Source organism: Clavispora lusitaniae (assembly GCF_014636115.1).
Source record: "Clavispora lusitaniae strain FDAARGOS_655 chromosome Unknown tig00000078_pilon, whole genome shotgun sequence".
In the NCBI taxonomy this organism is placed as follows: Eukaryota; Fungi; Ascomycota; class Pichiomycetes; order Serinales; family Metschnikowiaceae; genus Clavispora; species Clavispora lusitaniae.
Genome location: NW_027093977.1, coordinates 504616 through 520328, shown reverse-complemented (window position 1 = coordinate 520328; position 15713 = coordinate 504616). Strand labels below are relative to the sequence as shown.

The 15713-nt window shown below is 39.3% G+C and overlaps 8 protein-coding genes across 8 annotated transcripts; 4 read left to right on the top strand and 4 right to left on the bottom strand. All coding sequences in view use genetic code 12, as the record gives it.

Annotated features, from left to right (window-relative positions):
• Window positions 1-27: 27 nt before the first annotated feature.
• On the bottom strand, window positions 28-1248 carry MRF1 (uncharacterized protein; the record flags this gene model as incomplete). Its single annotated transcript, XM_002616568.1, has 1 exon — window positions 28-1248. The coding sequence occupies one exon, from the start codon at window positions 1246-1248 to the stop codon at window positions 28-30; it is 1221 nt and encodes a 406-aa protein (XP_002616614.1).
• A 75-nt stretch (window positions 1249-1323) lies between these two features.
• Window positions 1324-1626, top strand: FOB63_002381 (uncharacterized protein; the record flags this gene model as incomplete). Its single annotated transcript, XM_002616569.1, has 1 exon — window positions 1324-1626. The coding sequence occupies one exon, from the start codon at window positions 1324-1326 to the stop codon at window positions 1624-1626; it is 303 nt and encodes a 100-aa protein (XP_002616615.1).
• A 94-nt stretch (window positions 1627-1720) lies between these two features.
• On the bottom strand, window positions 1721-3070 carry FOB63_002380 (putative RNA methyltransferase; the record flags this gene model as incomplete). The annotated part of the gene is made up of 1 exon (XM_002616570.1): window positions 1721-3070. One exon carries the CDS (start codon window positions 3068-3070, stop codon window positions 1721-1723), a length of 1350 nt encoding a protein of 449 aa, XP_002616616.1.
• A 421-nt stretch (window positions 3071-3491) lies between these two features.
• On the top strand, window positions 3492-4769 carry RPN6 (proteasome regulatory particle lid subunit; the record flags this gene model as incomplete). The annotated part of the gene is made up of 1 exon (XM_002616571.1): window positions 3492-4769. One exon carries the CDS (start codon window positions 3492-3494, stop codon window positions 4767-4769), a length of 1278 nt encoding a protein of 425 aa, XP_002616617.1.
• Window positions 4770-4829: 60 nt separating this feature from the next.
• On the bottom strand, window positions 4830-7226 carry NUP84 (Nup84p; the record flags this gene model as incomplete). Its single annotated transcript, XM_002616572.2, has 1 exon — window positions 4830-7226. One exon carries the CDS (start codon window positions 7224-7226, stop codon window positions 4830-4832), a length of 2397 nt encoding a protein of 798 aa, XP_002616618.2.
• A 503-nt stretch (window positions 7227-7729) lies between these two features.
• FOB63_002377 (uncharacterized protein) lies at window positions 7730-9688 on the top strand (the record flags this gene model as incomplete). The annotated part of the gene is made up of 1 exon (XM_002616573.1): window positions 7730-9688. One exon carries the CDS (start codon window positions 7730-7732, stop codon window positions 9686-9688), a length of 1959 nt encoding a protein of 652 aa, XP_002616619.1.
• A 76-nt stretch (window positions 9689-9764) lies between these two features.
• On the bottom strand, window positions 9765-10822 carry HRQ2 (Hrq2p; the record flags this gene model as incomplete). The annotated part of the gene is made up of 2 exons (XM_066102230.1): window positions 9765-9804; window positions 9909-10822. 2 exons carry the CDS (start codon window positions 10820-10822, stop codon window positions 9765-9767), a joined length of 954 nt encoding a protein of 317 aa, XP_065958380.1.
• Window positions 10823-11344: 522 nt separating this feature from the next.
• Window positions 11345-15616, top strand: FOB63_002375 (tRNA (guanosine(18)-2'-O)-methyltransferase; the record flags this gene model as incomplete). The annotated part of the gene is made up of 1 exon (XM_002616575.1): window positions 11345-15616. The coding sequence occupies one exon, from the start codon at window positions 11345-11347 to the stop codon at window positions 15614-15616; it is 4272 nt and encodes a 1423-aa protein (XP_002616621.1).
• Window positions 15617-15713: the final 97 nt, after the last annotated feature.

The window sequence follows — 15713 nt, the reverse complement described above, 5'->3', positions numbered from 1 at the left end:
TTGGTGTTTACCTCTATATACATGTTTTTAAACTTTGGACTCAGCAATGAGCATTTGCAAACGTTCCTCAAATTCATGTTCGTCCATCTTTTCAATCATTTCTTCTAGTTTAGGTCCTGCCATGAATCCAGGTAAGTCATGCACCGAATAGTTACATCTGTGATCTGTGACTCGATTCTGGGGGTAATTGTATGTGCGAATCTTATCGGAACGGTCCGTAGTGGTGACTTGATCTGAACGAAGCTTTTTTTGCTCTGCTATCTCCTTTTCACGTTCCATTTGCGCCAAGCGGGAACGTAAGATGGAAAATGCCTTTGCTTTATTTTTTGGCTGAGAGCGCTCATCTTGTTGTACCACCATGATTCCAGTAGGGATATGAACAATTCGAACAGCTGAATCTGTTGTATTCACATGTTGTCCACCCTTACCACCTGACCGCATGGTATCGATTCTAATTTCTCCTGGAGCAAACAGTCTTTCATCTTCTTTCAAAGATTGCTCAGTACCATCAGACATCTTTGGCAATACAACAACCGCAGCGGTAGAAGTATGAATTCTACCTTTGCTTTCCGTCGCTGGAATTCTTTGAACACGATGAACACCACTTTCATGGCGTAATACGTTATAAGCACCCGGTGCGTCAATGCTGATGATGGCTTCATTGAGAAAACCGTTGCTGCTATGGCTCTCACTGAGAATCTTGTAAGGCCAACTCATGTAATTTGCAAAGTTAATGTACATGTTAAGTAAGTCCTGGGTAAACAAGGCAGCTTCGGAACCTCCGACACCAGGTCGAAGTTCCAAAATAGCCGGCTTGTTACTGTGGACTATTGGTGGCAATAGCCGCTTTTTAAGGGACAGACTTGCTTTCACAACTCTTGGAACTACTTCCTTGAGTTCTTCATTTGCTTCTTCCACAAGCTCTGCATCCAAGTCCTCATTGATAATTTCAAGTAACGAACTCAAGTTTTCCATGTCCTGTTGGTAGGTATGGTACTTATCCAAAACAGAAGAAATGCTGGAAAACTTAACCACGGTATCTTGGTCAAATTCGTTCAGACTCATTTGCTTTTCCAAGACCAGAAACTCTTTAGTCATCGTTTCCACTCGGGTCTGAAGAAGCGGATGTAAAGGCTCACATAGCAGATCCACAGTAATTCTGTTTGTCGAGTTGAGTCTGCGGAACATAAAGGTTTGATTCGTCGAAACCCGCCATAATCGGAAAATTGTACGTGCTTGAAGAAACATTTGACTATTACTGAAAATTCACGCTTCTTTGCGCGCATTAATGAAGACTCAATCTCAGAAGTACTCTACTCCACAATGTCATCTCTGCCCATCACATTATGTGATTTCAAAAATGCATTAAAAGATCTCTCCGACGAACAGTTACTTTCAGTGCTAAGCCAACTACAGTTATCACTTAAAAAACTACAAGAAACAAATGATGAACTTTCGAAGGAAATAGAAAGTACAACGGATGCGGGCGACTTGAAACTATTCGAAGAGACTATTGAAGAAAACAAAGTGGTAATTGAAAATCAGCAAAAACGGCTTACAACTTTAGAGTCAGAGCTCAAAATACGTGGGTTTCCAAGAGAACTGGAACAGGGAATGTACTTGTAACTGGATTACTCTATATACAATAAATGGAAATGGAGCGCTTCCAATGTCCGTAGTCCTAGCAAGGAATAAATTTCCAGCATGCTCGACGCTTTCTTTACTCTTTCTTAATTTGAGTAACGTCTGAACCAAATAATTTCTTGATAAACGGCTTTTCATCTAGACGAATAGGGTCTTCTGGACGCTTGCACACTAACATCCACGTTGATCCAAGGTGAACACGCTTCTCGTAAGTAATATCTAATCCAGCGTCATCAATAAGTTCACCGATATCCAAGTTCCAACGACATGCCCACGTCTTCATTCTTTTCTCCGAGCGGAAATCCAAATGTTTATTAACGAAATCCCACGTAGAACGGCCATGCTCCAACAAAACAATTCTTCCTCCGGGTCTCAATAACTTTGCCATGTTCTTCAAGGCTGCAACTGGATCCTCGTGGGCGCACAATCCAAAAGCTTCAATGACAGTATCGTACTTGAAATTTTCAGAAGAGATATCAACCAATGATTCAGCCTTACCCACAGCGAAAGCAGCGTTTTTGAATTTAGGGAATCTTTTGCGGAAATTCTTCTGAGTTTCCTCCACCATCTTTTCTGAGGAGTCTAAGAATGTAATGGACTCTATCTGGTCGGGAATAAAATACGGTATATTTCTACCGGTTCCGCAAGCAACTTCCAAAACATTTCCTTCAGCCTGACTCATCAACCACTTTCTGCGGCGTCCCATAAACATTCCTGCTTCTTCCCACTTGATTTGACTATCATATTTCTCTGCCATATCATCATAGAACTTAGTAGTGTCTTGAGGAGGCTGGATGTTAGGGTTAGTAGAGTTAGAAATAACAACGTCAGAAACAGATTCATTATTCTCTTCCTCCTTGTCAACAGAGATCTTCACAGGTTTGCGGGCTTGTTTACTGTACCATTCTTCTAAGTCAGCTGGAGTAGGTTCGAACATAGTATCATACTCAAGAATATGCTTACGACGAAACTCCTTTCTCATCATCTGATAGAGGCGAAACTTCTTCTCCTCTTTTGGTTTCAATTTCTCACCACTGAGAGCCTTCATTTTCATGTATTCGTATTCGCTAAGACTTGATGGATCCTCACTGTATTTGGCCTTGATGTGTTTCATTTGCTTGTCCTCATAGTAACGATCTCTCATATAGTAGTAGAATGCAACAACCATCACTGTAAACATACCAAGATAGTACTTGGTCATTCTCCTTTTGAACTCATTGGTTTGAAAGTAAATAGCCCATCTCTTGTACTTTGGTAACTTCTCCAATTCTCGTTCCTTTTGGACCTTCTCGTAATCCAAAGGAAATGGAGTTTTCGAATATTGGCGGTTACAGTTGAAGGCGAGGAAAGTTGGCACCAATAGCTTCTTCCGACAGAACCCCAGAATTGGCTTTGCCGTTCCCTGACGCAAAATCAATCTTAACATCGTTTACTTGAAAATATTCAAACTGCGCGAAACGTAGTAAAAGTGAACCGGATGACACCCTTACATTAGCATTGATATAATTAACGACATGGAAAACATAAAGAATAATGAACGCAACATAAGTTCTGTAAGTTTCCAATTTCAATTTATAAACACAGACTACATATTCAACCATTGTTGCACTATGATGTATGTGGATATATATGTCGTACGTCTAACGAGAGGTTAAAGATATGTTTTAGTGGCATTAGTGGCATCAGTAATTACCTTTCCTCTCATCATCACTGCCGGCGATGTTACTTGAACAAAATTACCGTCCAAGTCAACAAAAGGTGTTTGAATTTGTAGTCGTGTACTGACCAATACTCAGGTACTTCATGTCGAGCTTCTGAAGGCAAATGTTATAACAGCGATCATAGGCATGTCCCAATTTACGGAAGTCTTGGAGAAAGCCAGAGTTGCTGGGTCTCAAAAGAAATATGTGGACGCCGAATCCGAATATTACTCTATTATCAATGCCAAGTTTCCAGAAGACGATCAAAAAATTAAAGCTAAGTTCTTGCAGGACCAGGAAACTGCCATAATCGAATTGGGCAAGCTTTATCAAGAACAGAAGTCAGGTGAAAAATTGTGTCAATTATTGGCGAACTCCCGGTCCGTCCTTGGAGTGTTTGCTAAATCCAAGACTGCTAAGATTGTTAAAACATTGGTCGAGGACTTCGATGCAATCCCCGGTATCGTTGACTTGCAAATCAAAGCCATCAGGGAATCGATTACCTGGGCTATTGATAACAAGTTATCATTTTTGAGGCAACAGTTGCAATTGAGATTATCTTCCAAGTTGTACGAAACTGGGGCATACCAAGAAGGGTTGAAAATTATCACAGATCTATTAAGAGAGTACAAGAAATTGGACGACAAGTCGTCTCTTGTTGAAGTACAGTTGGTGGAATCTCAAATATACCATGCTTTGCGCAACATTCCAAAATCTAGAGCTGCATTGACAAGTGCAAGAACTTCAGCAAATTCCATCTACTGCCCAACAATATTGCAAGCTGAACTTGACTGCCAAAGTGGAATTTTGAACGCTGAGGACAGGGATTACAAGACTTCATTTTCTTACTTCTACGAATCATTTGAAGGTTTCAATGCGCAAGGAGACACACGTGCAATCACTGTTTTAAAGTATGTTTTGTTATCTAAGATCATGTTGAACTTGATTGATGATGTCAACGTGATTTTAAACAATAAGAATGTTACCAAGTATCAATCAAGGGACATTGATGCAATGAAAGCTATTGCAACTGCGTACTCTCATCGTTCTTTAAAAGAGTTTGAAGATGCTTTGATTTCTTATGCTGATGAACTAAAGTCTGACCCTATTATCAAGAACCACTTTAACGCGTTGTATGATAACTTGTTGGAGCAGAATTTATTAAAAATCATCGAGTCTTATAGTGTTGTGGAGTTGTCCCATATCTCGAAAATTATCGGCTTGAACTTGCAGCAAGTTGAAGGTAAATTGTCGCAAATGATCCTAGATAAGGTATTCTACGGTGTTTTGGATCAAGGTAACGGTTGGTTAATCATCTATGATGAACCTAGAACTGATTCTTCTTACGAAGCTTCGTTAGAATTGTTCAAAAACTTATCCAATGTGGTTGATTTGTTGTATGAAAAGGCTGCGTCTTTGAATTAGCATGTGGTATCGATATATTTCTGAATAGAATGTAAAGTAACAGCATATTTGGATCTCAAGTTAAGAAAATATACCCTTTATGCCTCTTTCGCTAGCGACAGCGGCGAGTTTCCCAGCTAAAGTAACAAACTCTTCTAACTTTCCACAGGCTATGAAGCAGTTTAAAAAATCATTATTCTTGTCATTGGCAACTTCATTGACAATCGAAAATGCAGACTTTATGTAATGCCAGTCATTAAATCTCGCCTCCTTCAACACTTGCAATAGCTCGATAACAAAGTATGGAACATAGGTATATCTAAATTGCTTGAACATTTCAACACGTTCAGGATCATCGCAGCTAGCAATTTGTTGTTTGAACCAATTAGAGATAAACTGGCGAACCGATGTCAACGTTTTTTCTATTGACTTGCTCACATCTGCTGATTTCCATACTTTTTCCGGGACGGTAGTCCATCCTCCTGTAAAACTTCGCCATTGTTGCATGAGATTCAAACACTCCACCAATGGTATGTATTGTAGCAACTCGTCCTTGTCCGCATCCGTAATACGCGACAGTGTGTTGTTTTCGCTGATTGATTTCATCTGAAGTTCAAAATCGTAATCTTTGATTAATTGTTTGAAACTTCGTTCTTCTGCAAAAGCCATGATAGATGCCAAACGACCAGTCAAAAGGAATCGGCGCACCACTGTTATAGAAGCCGAAATGGCATCTTCATACATCTTATTTTCATAGAACCATCCAACGGAAGTATACATGGTAATATCCTTTGGATGAACTGTTAGTGAGACTTCAGTAAGTGGTTCAGGCGATTTATAGAAAGGTTCCGTTTCTATCATAACTCGCTCAACAGTGCGCTTCAACACGTTATTGATTTTATTTTCATAATCACCTCCCATGTCTTCAGTCACAGAGCTTGCATCCGATTCAACTTCCGACGATGACATGACACCAAGTTTTTTGCACATTTCAAGCTGACGTGCACGTTCGGCGGAATCAGTGATTTGAGACAAAAAGATGGAGTAACATTCCCGTAAATCTTTCTCATCTGGAATGAAAGCCAAATAAACAGGAACAAGGTCATACCTCGACAATGTTGAAATGTACCGTGTTATAATTTTTGTCGTTGTTTTTGAGTTATCATTCATGTTCAACATCACATTAATGACAGCCAAATGGGCTAAAACTCGTAGTATCTGTGCATCTTCAAAAATTTCTCTCTTGTTGGCAGCAACTGTATTTGCCAAAAATAAGTTTAATTGATTAATCATGACGCTTCCCATAATAACACGAAGTGGATTTTGACTCTCTTTCTCCGTTGCTTGTGATTTCAGTAAGGTGTTCAAAACGTCATTGATACTGTTGTTCTGAGGGGTGAGAAAAGCCACTGACAGAAGGTGTTCTTCTTCAGACTCAGGTAAAATAGATTCAAATAATAAACGAACATGATGAGTAAAGATTTGGTTGATATAGAGCAACAAACACTCTTCCCAGTTGGAGCCAGCTTCTTTGATATTCTCTGTTAGTGAACCTCCGCACAAAAATGTGTATATAAGGCGCTCTTTTGGGCCTATATTCTGTTCTTGAGCCAATTTGTTGACTGTCTGAAACCACATAAATTTGTGTCTAATACCACTGGGTTCATCAATAGCATCTTCGTCCATAGCATCAACAAGAGCATTGTCCATGACTGGATCAATATAATCTTGTGCAGCCCCGATCAATATTAACGCCATAGTATAGTTGCCGGTTTCGCTCGCAAAATCAATGGCTGCTTGGATGTCTCCGCTAACAAGTAAACGATAAATTTTTCCAAAATACTCATCATCCGATTCCCTGTCTTTTGGAGAAATATGCTTATGAGAACGTAATGGAGCGTCGACATCTAACTCATCAACATAATGTATCGGTTGATTTTTTGATGTTAACTGGTTGAGGGCTTCATTCTCTATAGCTATTTTGGTATGTGCCCATTTGGAATTTTGAACCTTCTTCGACTCGACACTAACATCTTGAGAGTTGTATTGTAACCACTGTGCAATCAAGAGCAACTCCTTGGTTTGTGGATGCTGGTCTAAGTAATAGTCTCTCAATGTTGATGCTGAGCAAAATTCTCCAGGTTTGGCCGACTGGGGAAGATCCGAAAGCCGGAAGGAATAAAGAATATGTACCAAATGCCATAATTTCGCTTCCATGTCCCATCTTTCAAAATCATCTTGAGAATATGAATGTTCCTGAGCAGAGTCTCCCAAATATTGGCCTACTGCGAGAGCTCTTTGAGCGGCCGCAGAAGTGAAGTTCTGAACGACTTCAAACGGGTCGACCAGCCCACCACTTAATTGGTAGTTCTCCAATATTTTGGAAAATTGCTCAGTCTCAGAAACCAACAATGGGTTTGAAACTATTGTTGTGTCGTTCATCGCTAATGATCGTGAGCTACCAACATCAATAAACATCTGCGCTAGTACTTTCGAAAAGTCGTGTATGGATCAAAACTAGAAGTAGCTGAAGAGAAGATGAGTTCATTTCGTTGCTTTAATATTCATTTAAAGAGCAGAATAATTTTCATTACACATATTTTCTTCTGAGAATGCCTGCAAGCACCATCACTAAGGTTTTTTCAACTCCTATATTTTTTGCAGTCATCCATAGAACCTATATAGTCATAGACTTACAATGTGGGCGAGAGTATCAACAGTTTAGAAAGACGAAAAGATGATAATGCAGATGGTTCGAAATGCACAGTTTCATGATCTTGTCATATTGTAATTATTACGATGATGGTGAATACGATGTAATAGTTTTGCGATAAAAACTGGTGCACAGGTGTGAAACATGTAATTGCCTTCATTTCGATTCTCAGAAGACCCTTAAATCTTCCTGTCTCTAAAACTTCCTTCAAGCTCGATCATAAGTCACAAATCAATTCAAGAGAAGTTTGTGGATCACTGATTGGGTAATGGCGGAACATAATAATCAAGATACATCCGTGTTTGGCGATGAAGACAATAATCCTTTTCCCCACAGTTCAGGACTAGCCAGTCTCATACAGAGCCACCAAAATTCGAATGAACACAGAGATGTTGAGGCTGCAAACAATGAACCAGCTGAATCCGATTCGGAAGCACCATCTCTGAATCTAACTGATAGAGCTGTCGTTTCTAACGACTTTGAAGTGAATTTAGCAAAGGAACCTGATCACGAGGATAGTGAATCCATGCTATTATACCAAACTGAACGTGAGCAGTATAACACAGTACACCCTAACTATGAAAGCAGAGTGACAAGATTTTTAAACCCGAGATATAAATCCCACATCGAAATAAGCGAAGCTGGAAAATCAAACGAAGGTATGAACAACGCTCTGAAAAAGTATGTCGTCTACACTATCAAATTACTTAGTCAAGATTTTCCGAAAGAAGAGATCTTAACGAGAAGACGTTATTCAGATTTTGAAAGCCTTCGAGATGTTTTGACTCGCATTTTCCCATTGATTATTATTCCTCCCATTCCTCCAAAAAATTATTCCACGTTAAACGTTCTCAATGGTCTCGTGGGATCGAACATGAGCGCTAACAATACTACCACCAACAGTACTGGTAACAATGTTTCTAGTGAACAGCTGGGCTCTAATGGACCAGGAGCAACAACATATTCTTACATCAACTCGAATCATTTAAACAAAAATCGTCTCATTGAACACCGAAAGCGTCTTTTTGCAAACTTCTTGAATCGTTGTTTACAAATACCCCAGATAAGAAGCCTAGAGTTCTTCGCAAAGTTCTTAGATCCCTCTGCTAACTGGTCTGATGAAATTGTTCTCATTAACAGCCAATTACCAAAATCCGTCTACCAGCTGAATCCAGAAAATGGTTTAAAGACTGATCCAATTTATTCGAATTTGCCTCTACCTTCATCTAACCATGCTCTTGGGATTCCTTTTTTGAGTAAACGACAAATTGCAAAAAAGACGACAAAACTTTTGGGATCCACATCATCCGTTTCAGCTTCACTGGAATCGCTGAAGTCTGATCCTCCGAACAATATTCTGGCCAATGGGATATCTAATGGTGAAAAAGAAACCAAGCTTGCGGTGAAAACCTCGAATTTGGATGATATAAATAAGAAGATTGTGGAAAATTTTATTGGCATGTCTAATGACTATGTGGAACTTGGGACAGCATTAAACTCGTTCTCGTTGACTGTTGCCGACTCTACAAAGCTCAATGCAAGTAAGTCTCTGGATGAAGATGACAACAAAGTCGATATTGTATTGGATAAAATTGGAGTTGCCTTTGACAGATCTTATTCTACGAATAATTCACTTATTGCTGAACTAGAGACCAAATTCTCTGAACCACTTGGTGAAATGGTTCAATATTCAGCGATCTACCTGTCTGTGAAGAGATTTCACGATCGGAAACAAAAGCAGAAGGAACTCTTGGACGAGGAAATAAAAGACAAGCGCAAGGAGTTTGTTGAGTTGGCCAGACTTGATATGGGCTCAAACGCCCAAGCACAACTGGCTTCGAATGCGATGAAGTCAAATACGGAATCACAGCCTGAAAACAAACATTCGTCGAAATTGAAAATGCTCACGAGTATGGGCTCGATCAAAAAGATAACCAAATACGTTTCAGATATCATGGACCAAAATCCTGAACAGACTCGCAAACAAAGAATGAGCAGCTTGCAGGCAAAGCTAGCTCTTTTGGAGGAATGTCAGTCTATGATGCTTGGAGATCTCGCATACATCACTGATGAACTTGATCGAACATTCCACAGTTTTCAAAATGAAGAGCTCAAGACTATTTTCAGTATACTTTTGAACTACAATTCCATTTTCATTGGTTGGGCACGCAAGAACATTGAAATATGGGAAGAGATTAAAGAAGAGTTACAATCCCTTGATTTATAATTCTTGAAGAAATCTGCGAGCAGCAGGACCCCAATAACTCTGATTTTTATATGATGCAATATCTTCTGGAATACCATCAAGAGCACCTTTGAATCTCTTTGGAACTTCGGCGTCTACTTCGTGAAATTGAGTGAACGGGTGTAAGTATGTTCTGATTGTGAAAACAACCGCGTTGGTTTTTGGTAATCGGGTAAGTACTTGACGTTCGCTTCGGTAATACATGTCGGTGGTAAAGTCAAGATTGTCGAACTCCAATGGTTCTGTTTGTTGTGACTCGAAATGATAGCCCTTATTCGAGTCATCCACATATAACTTTGGATGGGTTTGAACGGAGAAATTTGACCGTGATACGAACTCACCAGGCTGTATTCTGCTGAAGAATTTGTTCATTGAAACTTTAAGTTTTTCCTCGTACCCAGGAACTGGCTCGTGGATTGCAGTTAAGGGCTTATTGAATTTATTTGCCGGGTCAAACCCATTAGCGAAAGCAAATACACCACCCTTGAAAAAATATTCGGAACAATTTCCCTCCTGAAGTTTATTGTTATCAGGCATCATGATAATAAAATCTTCTTCGATGGTTCTGATTAAGTAATGAAGCAACTTCCGAATGGGCACATTCTTTGCATTCCGTGGAATATATTCGTGGGTAATGCTATTATAGACTGTATCTCCACGCTGGACTACAAAATACATGGGATACTTGTCGCACATGTATTTTATCACGATGTCATAGAACTCTCGTATTGCTGGGTCTGAGTCCTGAGATGAGAATACAGTACTTCTTTCTAAATCTTTTTCCTTTGGATATGCGGGGTGGTTATTGGTCAGGAGCTTTGTTTTCTCTTCAATTCGATCGAGATATGTACTCTCTAATAGTAGCCATGATTGCGCATCCAAGTTGCGGATCGCCATCGTCAATTTATATTTCTTGTCTTTGAATGGATAGGACTTCAAGGGAGCCTGTTTCTTCCAATCAAACATTGGCGAAACCGGCTTTATATTCAGCAATGGGTTGCCTTTTGTGTTTGCTATGGACAGCGATTTAGTTATTTTAGTGTTGCCCCTGAAGTCAAAATATAACGACGATATTGCGATCAATACGATCGAGAAAAGTAGAAGCAAGAATATCATAATGTTATCCAAAACGTTTGACTGTTTTCTGTGGTTTGGGAAGTCTTGTCCGTACCCCAGGTTTTATATAGTTAGTCATAATCAGGGCGGCCCAAAACGGAAGTGCTTTCCGTGCATATCAGAGCGCGTATCGTAAATTCCGAATCATTATGACCTGTTCACATTGGCTAGATTACGAGGTCTACACTAGCTCGAAAACTAAAAGCTGATTGCTTTGTTCTTTCAAGCTTATGATGTTAAAAGTCTGTATCGAATCAGTCTGCAACAGACTCAATTGAAATACCATATGCCGAATAATGGATTATTTCAGAAAATTAGGATTTTGCTTGAATGAAAAATTACAATTATTGTTAAAATTACTAATTCTTGGCAGTCTTGGTAAGAGTTCAAGTCAGTATCTTAAGGTGCTCAACGATCGAATCTAAAATAATAAAATACTGAACCTGCGCCAACGAAAAAAGTTAAGTCTTTGGTGCACTCCCTCATCTTGAAGTAGTTACATGCGAGGAAGTAGTCTGGATCATGTCTACATCAATCTCATTGATCCGGCAATACTTCACTGAAGAGCAAAAGCGGCAGGTCGTATTGCTGTTAGCTGAAAAGTTGGATGAAAATCATGACGATGTATCATTTTTAGCGGAGCTCGTTAGTGAGTTGGATGTAAGCACCTTTGGCACCATTCATCCAAAAATCCTTGCTTATGCAAAATCAGTGTCATTAAATGGGGACCATGCGAATTTTGAGAGAGCAATTCTTCTCTTGAGACTGCTGGATAAGCTTTGCGAAGATTTCCTTCAATGTACCCTTCTAGAATTGAAAAAGTCCATGGGAACCAAATTGGATTACATTTCATCATTCCAACTGATGGTCGAAGTATATGGTGAGGAGTTTGTTGATGGCGAGTTTCGCAAAACAACGATATTGAACTTGTTCGCCTTTTTATCATTGTTGTTCTCCAAATCTGATTTACAAGTTTCAGCACCAATTGAACTTGACAAACTTCTTTGTCTCTTCTTGGGTCACACAGACGAATCTGTTGCAACATCGTGCTCGAAATTGGTTAGATGGAGAATAGAAAGGTTGGTTATTCAAAGCATGAAAGATGAGGACCTCTGCGATTATTTGTGGTCATTGATCTTTAAGCTTATTGATTCAGGAACATCAAAGTTTCACATTTCGAATGCTTACATTTTATGGCTAAGGACATTGAGTAATGTCAATTGCGAGGTAAAGAAAAACGACTTTTTTCAATCAAATTACCTCACGCAGGAGTTTTACTGGGAAGTTTTGCAAACAGGTTTGGCTGATAAATCTCACGAGATTAGGAAGTTTTGCTTATCCATTCTCCAGCTCTCTCTCAAATCAATTTGTACTTCATTCACAACGCCCTTAATTGTTTGGGATATGAAACTCGAAGATAAACTACTCAGAGAATGGAGTAGATACACAACTCTTTATGAAATTTTGGGAATTGATACATCTTTGCATCAAACTCAAGCGGCTGTGAACGATATTATAGGTATAATTCATCCAGATTCTTTGATACACCCATCCTGGGGTTTCTGTCTTTTGGCAACAGGTTTCCAAGCGTCCATGGATTCTGTCCGAAAGTTCTCTATGCAAATTTTGCTTTCCATACCAGAGCAATATTTGTACTTGCTTCAATATGGCTTACCATTTTTGACAAAGACATACTTACCTTACATGATGCTTTCTCGTCACTTTGCAGCCCGTCGTAAGACACCGACAAGCAGAGGAGTTGTTTGCGAATATGGGGAGAAGTTCAGCATTTTCTTATCCAACATATTAAAGAACTTGAGAACTGAACTAGAGTTTGAACACGTTTGTTCAGCTATCCTTGGTGTATTAGAAAGGAGTAAGGAAAGCTTTGATGCTGTGCGAGTTTATGCAACACTAGGCCTCATCAGAGGTATTAAGAACAAGAAAGTACTAAAATTTGGCATTCATGATTCAGTAATTGTGAAACTATTTGATAATTACTCAGAAGGAGATTTGTTTCGACAAACAATTCAGACGCTCAACTTGTTACTATTGCTTCATTTTCAAATTGATGACTTTACCAACTTTGCTTCGATTCTTACAAAGTTCACCAATTTCAATGGTTTCAAGATTTTCCGTGAGAACATCGACCAAGTTGCTGATTTTGTTGTGAGTAATGACTTCACTGTCCAAAAAATCGTGGATGCCCTTTTTTCTAATGCAATACCCGATACAGAGCAGATTGTTATCTTGAACATTGTATACCATCTCTCGTTGTCGGATTTCAAGAGGTTAGAGCCTTTTATCCTAGAAAAATCTGACAGTTATATCTCAAAATTGCTTGCGAGTGGTTTAAACCTCTGGCTGTTGTCTGTTCCTTTCAAAACCCGACTTTCATCGTTGCTTGATAGAGCTTTGAGTGGAGATGTTCCTTTAGAGCTGTATGATGACCTATTTATTGCAAATTTTAGTGCTAAAGACTCAAAAATCTCCTCTGAACAAATGGCAATGTTTTATCAATCTGTTGCTGAGGAAGTTGAGTCTGAAGATTATGGTGAACTTGTGCTTGTGACATCTAAACTAAGATTCTTGAGCAAGTGTGTAACTATATTTGGACTTCCTACTTCGATTGACCTCACGGAATTGATACGTTTAAGAAGTGTCCTATTTATCAATTCATCCAGTTGTGCCTTATCCGTTAGTAACTTTTACAAGATCAAAGAGGACGCAATTGGAGAGTACCACCGGCTTCTCGCAGCATTCGTTAGCACAATTCTGATGCTGAGCACTGACTTTTCACGCCTATTGAGTGTTCTCAATTTCGGAATGACCCATCCAACTACCTTACATTCTATTTGCCACATTATGCTAGAGGCGTTTGAGAACAATGTCGTTGAAGTGGAGGAATCAAAAATTTCTCTCATAGGTTTAGCAGAATCGGTGGCAGAGTTGGATGCAGATAAATTCAAATTGACTGAAAAGGATGTACATTTTGCGTTAATTCGTGTCTTTTGTCATCCAGTTCTATTGCGGTATGCTATCCATGATTCTGTTATAAATGATCTAATTGCTGCGTTTTGTGAAACTATGCTATTTAACTCACAGGGCAGAAGAGGTTTGTTCACACGTCTTACAGAGCAGATGATCAACTTCCAAATTTCGAATCCTCGCGAGTTTGAAGAATTGCCTTTTCTTCCGGGTTTATTGGTACAATCAGCTATTCACCGGCAATTGCAAAGTAATGCTTTCAAGTTGGAGGGTATCATTGGCAAGGTCTATGATGAACAAATCAGCTCAAAAAAGGAACCAGGAATTTATAAAGAAGTCTATGGGGATGATGAAGTGTCTTCCAAAGTACGAGTATTTGCAATCTTGAATTCCATTAAATCTGCAGAATGTGCTAAGGCTGTACTTGATTTTGTTTTCGATCCGTCCGACAACTACCACTTTTTCAATATCATCAAAGCGACAGATGGATTGGAAGAGTATACGAGAAGCCAGTTAGCAAAAGTTGTCATTTCAGTCATTGATGTTGTTGATGTGGATTATTCATTTGAAAACTACTTTCATCACTTTGTTCATTTTATAGAAAATGATCCTAGCCCACTCGTGAGAGTTTATTTTGAGTGGGCTATAGCTTTACATTTGCTTCGTCGGCCAAAGAACTCTGAAGTTATTTTCGAAAAGTTGACATCTGCCTTTGTCAATCATGAGGTTAATCCGACGTTGGTTACTGTTTACGAACGAATTTTATATCTCATGGTGAAATCTATGAGTCAGGTTGATGAAGAAAAGTATTTGACTAAGTTGGCAGCTTATGTTATCCCTGCCGCATCAACAAATAAAGCAGTTACTAGACATTTTTCTATGTCATTGGCCATATCTATGTATGAAGAGGTTCAAAGGAAGCAGTTAAACGTTGATAAAAACATCTTGTCAATCTTAGCCAATATGCACAAAACTGCTCTTGCCCAAGAAGCCTATGGCCAATATAGAAGTGGTGATGCTCTCCTTTGGAACATCATTGAAGACTACGATTTGGTTAACATTTCTGGAGGCTTGTTGATGCGGTTGAATGATCGCGATGTTGAGTTTATAACGAGTGAAGAATTCCACTGTTACTTAACTTCGGCGCAACAGAAGCAGTTAAACCATCACATTGGTGAGAATAAGCTGCATTTGTGGGTCGGTGAACTTAAATTTGCACAAACTAGATCTGCATCACTTCAAGAGTCTAGTGTCATTGCTCTGTCACCATTGCAAACCAAAAGTGGAGCTTGGAACACGGTCATGGATGTTGACGAATCCGATAGAGGCACAGAGATCCTGCGAAGCGATTTGATTGTGGTTGCTTCACTAGTTGATAAGGCTCCCAATTTGGGTGGAATATGTCGTCTTTGTGATGTTCTAGGAGCAGGTTTGATGACATTGCATGATCTCAAAATCAAAAACAATGCCCAATTCAAGACCGTGGCAGTTACGGCAGATTATTGGATGCCTATGATAGAAGTCAAACCGCATCAGATTGTTGAGTATCTTCATCAAAAGAAAGCTGATGGATATACCTTAATTGGACTTGAACAAACTGATAAGTCTGTGGTATTGAACAAAGATTTACAGTTTCCCAAGAAGTCTTTGATTTTGTTGGGAAGAGAGAAGGAGGGTATTCCCGGAGAGTTATTGGCAGAGTTAGACCTCTGCGTGGAGATAAAGCAAGTTGGAATTGTGAGATCAATGAACATTCAAACAGCAACAGCTGTGATTGTTCATGCCTATGCATCCCAGAATTGCTAATGACGTCGCGGAATAGTCAGCATTTCAGAAGTCATGATGATGTTACAAAACCATTACTAATATATAGAAAGATTTTCTTTCATTTACTTAAGTCGAG